This window comes from Capsicum annuum, chromosome 3 (genome assembly GCF_002878395.1).
Source record: "Capsicum annuum cultivar UCD-10X-F1 chromosome 3, UCD10Xv1.1, whole genome shotgun sequence".
NCBI lineage: Eukaryota > Viridiplantae > Streptophyta > Magnoliopsida > Solanales > Solanaceae > Capsicum > Capsicum annuum.
This window is the reverse complement of record NC_061113.1, coordinates 257,977,507-257,985,890: the sequence shown is the minus strand read 5'-3', so window position 1 is coordinate 257,985,890 and position 8,384 is coordinate 257,977,507. Positions and strand designations below refer to the sequence as shown.

At 34.3% G+C, this 8,384-nt stretch overlaps 1 protein-coding gene across 1 annotated transcript; it reads left to right on the top strand.

The window, feature by feature from the left end:
- Positions 1–2,481: 2,481 nt before the first annotated feature.
- Positions 2,482–5,549, top strand: LOC107861959 (palmitoyl-monogalactosyldiacylglycerol delta-7 desaturase, chloroplastic). Its single transcript, XM_016707378.2, has 5 exons — positions 2,482–3,301; positions 3,403–3,543; positions 3,769–3,909; positions 4,794–4,900; positions 5,198–5,549. Exons 1-5 carry the CDS (start codon positions 2,738–2,740, stop codon positions 5,397–5,399), a joined length of 1,155 nt encoding a protein of 384 aa, XP_016562864.2. The 5' UTR covers positions 2,482–2,737; the 3' UTR covers positions 5,400–5,549.
- The last annotated feature ends 2,835 nt before the right edge of the window (positions 5,550–8,384 follow it).

Below are 8,384 nucleotides of genomic sequence, written 5' to 3'. Positions count from 1 at the left end.
TTTGGGGAAATGTGAATTTTCCAAAACAAAGGGTTAAGATGCATGTATAATACTGAAGTTTAGTCCTCTGAATATGGTGGACAGGACTTTATTTTCCTAAGTAATAGGAAGTGAATGATATAAAAATTGTGTATTGAATGTACAATCACCCCAGGCAGAGCAAATTTTCTGCAGCACTATTTTTTCCTCCCTTTCTTTTCAAGCATTGGAAAAACAGCAAGGCAAAATTCAGTACATTGCTTACAAAACTAAAGAGAAAAGGAACCACTCATGGGTCATGTCTATGAAATGATATTAACACAAGAATTATAGACTCACTGATTACAATACCACTATTTCAACCAATTCAGTTGTTAATCTAGCAAGTAAATTACGAACCAGTTCTTTAATTCAACTACCACGGATTGATAAAGAACCACTACATCAAATATGATCTTTGCCGGCAATTAATTAACGACTAGCTTAATTGCCGCTGAATATGTTTTTGTAGAGGCATTTACTAGTGACAATTACATTTTAACTTTCTTTGTAAATGCCCCAAGTCTATAGCGACATTAGATCCAATGACAATTAACTAATGCTTTTAACACTCTTTGTTAAATTGCATATTTATTGCCGCTAAAGGTTGTTTTTTTGTGTAATGCTGTATGCTTGCTAGAGCATATTTCTTGTAAATTACTACTACTTTAAGACTTTGAATGGCAGCAAATATCCTACATATTTCTGTACTCCCAGAGATTTCTAAAATGCTCATGTTAAACCAAGCTACTCATCTTGAAGTATTAAACAACATGGGTAATTCCTGGACCTCCAGTGTTAATTGAAGTAACTATGAACAGTAACATGTAAACTGTTGATCCGATTTACTACTATATGGAAGTACATTGATTTCATACACAGAACAACAAAGTTACTTAAAGTCTTTAAAACAATTCAAGCTGGCAGCTATCTTCACAATTAATCATCAAAAAACAAAACAAGACCTCTATATGTAGCATAGGAACTGGCATTATTACTAAGCAGAACGAGTCGTGGATACGTGCTCGTCCATATTAAGTGAATCGTTGGGTATCGCACACCCTTTAAAAAAAATAAAGGATAAATTACACAAATTTCATATTTAAGAGATTATATTACCTAATATTCCTTACATTTTTTAACTTTATATAAAATCCAATTTTCCAACTTTACTCTTGATACATATCAAGAAAACCCCACATCCTATTTTTACTCCACGATTAACTCATTCAAGATCTCCTTCCCTAAAATATCTCCCTAATTATCAATAATTTTTTCTCTTCCATTAATGCTTAAATCATTTTCCTTCTTAATTTTTTCTCCTCCATTAATGCATGCAACTTTTTTCTTCCTCTCCTAAAATCTCTCTCATTTTTTTTTTAAAAAATCTATTGATAAATATATAAATTTATTTTGTTATTCATACATGTTTATTTTGGTAATGGTGATTCATATGAATGCTAAATATGATATCATTATATGAGTATTATAGTGATTCATACGATAAATACATTTTGTATGATTTTAACGGGCGATACATATTATATTATGGTGGTTCATATGGCAGATACAATTATTGAGTGATTTATATGATATTAATGAGTGATATATATGGTATCATGGTGATTCATATGGTAGATACAATTATTTATTTCAATTATTGGGTGATTCATATGATATTAATAGGTGATATATATGGTATTATGGTGATTCATATGGTGGATACAATTATGTATTCAATTGTTGGGTGATTAATATGTTATTAATGAAAGATAATGGTGTAATCAGTGTAGGAAACAAAAGTAATAATATTTTTTAAAAAAGGACTAAAAACATTGAAACATAATTAAAATTAAATCTAAAAAAAAAAAAAACCAAAATTAAAGAGAAAAAGAACCAAAAAACCCCAAATCTTTCATAATTAAAGATGAAAAAGAGAAACATAATTAAAACACCTAAATTAAATCTTAAAAAAAATAAAAAAAATTAATTATTTTTCCTTAAATAAAAGAATACAGTGAATAAAAGAGAATCTATTATTTCCTTAAATAAATATCTTGTTAGTCTTAAATGTATCACTTTTTTTATATGTACCGCAATATAACATATATATCACCATTTCAAAAAATCAGAATAAAATGTAATTAACAAAATAATCGAAATTTTATGTAATATCACTTAAAATCTCTTTACTAATACCCTTTTGATTATTTCCAAACTATTCTCATACAAGAAAAGATAAAGTAGTTAAAAAGCTCGTTAAATGAAAGACAAATACTGAAAAATTTACTTATTTTGAACTATAAAAAAAAATATTAATTTAAACCGTGTAATATAGTCATAGCCAGATGTAGAGATTTGGTTAGGAAGAGTTAACCCTGTAACTTTATCACATCTTGGATCCCTGTCTACGGGGCTGCCTTTGCTCAAGAGATAACACAAACCCAAAACCCACTCTGCCTTTGACACAAAAAAAAAAATAAAAAAATAAGGAACAACCTAAAAATCTTAGTAATCAAATGTAGCCACGTAGGCATGAATCCCCGGCCCCAAAAAATCTACTGCTAAATCAGCGGCCTATCACTCCCCGCTGGCCTTATCAGTTAGTGTCCTTCTTTGCCAACTTGTTGACTTGTACAATCTCCACTCTCCACCATAAGCTCAAACTTTCTATATATAAACTAAGCAATCCCAAACCAAACAGTTGCCAAACCAAACAATGGCCCTGTTATCGCCACCCCCATCCAAGCCTAAACCTTACCCATTTTCTCCCCTTCCCCAAGCTGTTCATAGGCCAGCAATAAGAAGCACCTTACCTGCTCAACAAAAACTTAGTTTAAATTCCTTTACATTACGAATTGGCGCGGTTAATAAGCGCGATTGTTGTGGACTGGAAGGAAAAGTAAGATGCACCAGAAGACTAATCCCAGTTGTGAGTGCAGCTGCAATGCCGGTATCAGAAAATGGAAGAGAATCATCAAACTTTAAGAGAATTCTGCTTTCTGATGTTGTGGTGACGCGGCCGAGGAATGTGTTATGGGGTAGGAAATGGAATTCATTGGATATGGGCTCAGCTGCCGTGGTGGTGTCTATGCATTTGCTCTGTCTATTTGCACCTTTTACTTTCAATTGGGCTGCTGTTGGAATTGCATTTGGCTTATATGTAGTCACTGGACTTCTCGGTATTACGCTTTCTTTTCATAGAAATCTATCTCATAGAAGTTTCAAACTTCCCAAATGGCTTGAGTACTTTTTTGCCTATTGTGGTGTTCAAGCAGTTCAGGTAATTCAATAAATTTGTTTGGAGTACTGTTTCTTTTTTAGTTGTCTAATGTATTGCTTCTGTTGTTTAAATTTACACTGTGTTGTGTAATGTGATTGTAGGGGAACCCAATTGATTGGGTGAGTACTCATAGGTACCACCATCAGTTTTGTGATTCAGAGAAAGACCCTCACAGTCCTATTGAAGGATTTTGGGTCAGTCACATGAGTTGGATGTTCGATACCAACACCATTACGGAGAGGGTAATTTCTTCACCCGAATTAACCTGAACAATTGCCGTATAATCAGTGTATGACTATGTATAATTAGTGTATAATCTATGCATACCGGCTAGGAAAAGTAAACAGTGAATCCAGCCGGCTATTTGTGTAAAGATCCTTCAGGCTTCATCTATTTGCATACTTGTAAAAGGGAGAAAATACTTAAAGTACTGATGTTCTTTTTTTGTGTGTGTTGTTTATGTGTAGACTGGGAAGCCCAACAATGTGGGAGATTTAGAGAAGCAACGCTTCTATCAATTTGTTCGTGATACATATATAGTTCATCCTGTAGCACTTGCAGCTCTGTTATATGCAATGGGAGGATTTCCTTACATTGTTTGGGGAATGGTAAGTGGAGCTTTTGTTCCTTTGCACAACTTCATTCATGAAACCTTTCATTTTGCCCTTTTAAAGAAATCCAGAAAACTTATTCAAATGAGCTGGGGAAAATGAAAAATTGATTGGTAAAAAGATTGAAATATGAGAAAAGAAAATTTAAATTGGTGTGGCTTTGAGCTCTGCGTTTTTTTTTTTAAATTCTATTTAGGAGTTTGAATAGAGCTTGTTTTTGTTTTGGTATTTAAAAGAAGTGTTAAGCAAGTTTTATTATCTGTTCAAATCTCCCAATGTGTTTGTATATGTCTGCCCTACTAACTTAGAGTTGTGACCCAATATTGTCTACTATATCTTCTTCATGTGTCAAATCTCCCAATGGCAAGCTGTTTTCCAATTTTGTTGATGAAAACTATCATTGCATCTATCATTAGACTACTTTATTTTCTTTATGTGTAAAATCTCCCAATGCTTTTGGATTTTACCCCCCGGCCTAACTCAAGTTGTGAGCCATTTTTGTGGAAGAAAGTTTCTGTTTTCTCTCTTGGTAGGGTCTTTTGTTATGTACATTTACAAACTACTGGACAAATTCAAGTGGTAATTTGTTGGTGTGCCATACAACATGTCTTTTGGGTCTCACTGTGACACTGTCAAGTAATAGTAGCAGTAATTAAATGATTTCGACGGTAGTGCTTTCCTTGTAGGATCAGAAGAACTGTTTACCGTCAAAATTTCAAGTACCTTTCAAGATTTGATCTGAATAACTTTCCAAAAGCAACCTTATAAAATTCTGAGTTCTAGAGATTAGCTTGGCCTGACTGAATTTGAAGCAGTTGTATTATGCATTTGGTGCAAATGAGATTCTGAAAATTCATTTGCTAAATTTGCTGCTTGTGCAGGGGGTGAGAATTGTGTGGGTGTACCACATAACTTGGCTAGTAAATTCAGCATGCCATGTATGGGGAAAGCAGGCGTGGAATACTGGTGACTTATCAAGGAACAATTGGTAGGCATTGTTTTCACATTATTTCTATTGTTCCCTCAGTTCCATTTTATGTGAAGCTGTTTAAATAAAAACAAAATCACGTTTGACAAACTAGCTAAATTTAAACAACTTTAGAGTACATGAATGAGAGGTGCTAACGGCTCAACTTATCTTAAAAGTGCTGCTACTATAACTTTTATATCAAGTGGTCCTTATAAGTCATGCCATTAGCTTAAATGGAAATAATAATATTAAATAGACAACTAAACGAAGTGTTCAATATTTTCTCTTTTATGGATTGATCGTATGCAATTGCAGGTGGGTGGCGTTGCTTGCATTTGGAGAGGGTTGGCACAACAACCACCATGCTTTTGAGTATTCAGCTAGACATGGCTTAGAATGGTGGCAACTTGACATGACTTGGTATGTAGTAAGGTTTCTTCAAGCAGTTGGATTGGCCACTGATGTCAAGTTGCCAACTGACACTCATAAACAGAGGCTGGCATTAGCTGACAGTTAGGGAAAAACACAATATATATATATATGTATCACGAGAAATTTAGATTCTTGGGTGACTAATTAATGTAACTACATTGAGCACACACGGGTGAAGCTTCTTTCCTCTGCTCCTTCATTTTGTAACTACGTGGAATGATAGCTACATTTGCTCTATTAAAATTTCAAATTGTTAGCTTTTGCTACAAGGAAAAAGAATGAAAATGGATGAAAGATAAAGGGGCGCGAAACAAAGGAAATGTGTGAGTGCATTTTGTTCTTTTGTTGACAGTTTTCGGTAGTATAAAGGAGATTGTTAATAACAATATCAGTATGTTACAGAATAACTCCCAAGTTTTAAATAATGAGAAAAATATATTTTTTTAAAATAGAGTGTGAGGAAGTTTAGTCTTTAGTTTAATGATTGTCAGTAATATAATAGAATCGTTCATCAAGTTGGGAATCATGCATTACTTCACAGATTAAATTACAATTAGTCTAGTCTTTAACTGGACCATCCAAACACACCTAGTTTTTCTTTTCACAACATCAAACAAACACCTGAATGAATAATTTATATCTGATCAACTTCTTGATTTTCTTGTACAACTAGCTTCCTATTAATGTATAGACCCCCTTATATATCAGACAGCTCTTGGAGCATAGGTTGCTTAACCTCAATATTGGTCCTTGCAGTGGAATAACGTTTTGGGCCAATACTAGAAATGATTTAATTTGGCCCATAAAAAAGAGGAGCAACATTGAAGACGGGCCTGTCTAAATCTTTTTTGTAGAGCAGATCCTTGTTAAGTAGGCCCAAGTGTACAGATTTTCTGATTTTTGAACCGCCATTTAAGGGTCATTTGCACTTTTGTCCTAACTTTGTGTTAGTATTTAATTTTGCTTGGCAAATCACATGCATATACTATTTAAGAATCTATATTGCAAAATCTATCAATAATTTTCACTATTCTCAATGCAGCAGTAGAAATTTAACAAAACATATGAAATTAAGGAGAAAAATATAAAATACACATGACAAATAGTTTATCATCATTTATGACTTTTGATCTTCTTTTATTTTCTCATGATTTGTTACTAAATTCATAATTCTCCCTCTCTTCATTCTCTCTTCATTTTATTTTAATTTCTGCTATATATATCACCATAATTTTCTTTCATTATTGATTAACAAATTTTATACATAGATCAATCTGAATTTTTTGTTTTAATAAATCTTGAAATTGAATATGAACTTATCCCTTTTTAAATATTAAATGTGATAGTGTTCATTCAATCTCATACATTAAAATAACTAAAACGCATAAAAATTTGAGAACCCCATTTTTCATAATTACTATGCACACTCTATATTCTATATAAATATGAAACATACGAAACTGTTAAGCTCGAAAACGAGATGAATTTGATGAACTGGAATGAAAATCTTAAGCTAATTTTCAGAGAATGAACGAAGAGAGAGAAAGAAAAATCTTTTCTTATTTCCTTGGAATCATCTAGAATCGGGTCCACTATTATTTATACTTGATAATAGTGGACCGGGTAATGGAGAAGGTTACAAACGAATAGGCCCAATCGGATGCCTTAATGGATTGGCCCAGTTTATTCACTAAAACCAATTGGACACTAAGAAGAGTGTACATTGTGATGAAATATACATGTGTTCTACGTAACTCCAACACCCCCCTCAAGCTGGAGGGTGTGATGAGCACTCCAAGCTTGCTCAGTATGCTATGATGAGCAGGACCTGGGAGAGGTTTAGTGAAAACATCAGCCAGCTGGTCTGCAGATGAAATAAACTGAAGAGAGACAAGGCTGGAATGAACACAATCACGAACAAAATGGCAATCTATCTCGATATGCTTGGTACGCTCATGAAAAACTGAGTTCCGAGCTATGTGAAGAGCTGTCTGACTGCCACAAAACACAGGAACAAGATTAGAAACATCAACATCAAAATCATGTAAGAGACGTACCAATCATGATAATTCAGCCACAACTTTGCGAAGTGCACGATATTCAACCTCAGCAGATGAAAGAGCGATGATAGGCTACTTCTTTCTCTTTCAATATTTAGGAGAGCCACCTAAATAAATGAAAAAACTAGTGATTGAGCGGCGTAAATCAGCACAAGCAGCCCAATCAGAGTCAGAGTAAGCCAACAAAGAGTAGTCCAAAGAATTGTTGAATAACAAATCCAGGGCAGGAGCATTAAACAAATATCGCAAGACATGAATGCCAGCAATAAGGTGAGGAACTTGAGGAGCCTGTAAGAATTGACTCAAATGTTGAACAACATAAGAAATGCCAGGCCTCGTGTGCTGAAGAAAATTCAGCTTGCCAACAAGGCGACGAAAAGTGAAGGGGTCAGTGAGTGAGGCCGCCATATCATTAGTAAGCTTCAGAGAAGCATCAAAGGGAGAAGAGACAGGGGAAAACTGATCACAATGAAATTCAACCAAGAGATCAGAGGCAAATTTTTGCTGAGTGATAAGGTAGCCTTGAGGATGAGTAGATATTTCCAAACCCAGAAAGTAATGGACTAATCCAAGATCCTTAATCTTGAATTGAGTGTCCAGAAACAATTTCAACTCATCCAACTCAGATATATCATCCCCATCAAGTAGGATATCATCAACATAAACAGCTAAGACAGTAAGAGATCCATCAACCCTTTTGGTGAATAAAGAATAGTCATTCTTACTTGACGAATAGCCGCGAAGGGATAATGCATCAGACAGCTTGAAAACCACTGTCTGGAGGCCTGCTTGAGACCATAGAGAGACTTTCTTAACTTGCACACCAATGGTGCAGAAGTAGGCACAGAAGAAGAAAGTGTCAGGCCAAGAGGAGGCTTCATGTAAACCTCTTCATGGAGATCACCATGAAGGAAAGCGTTATTCACATCAAGTTGATAGACAGTTCATTTTCTCTTAACAGCAATGGATAGAAGAACTTTAATAGTGGTGAATTTGACCACAGGAGAGAA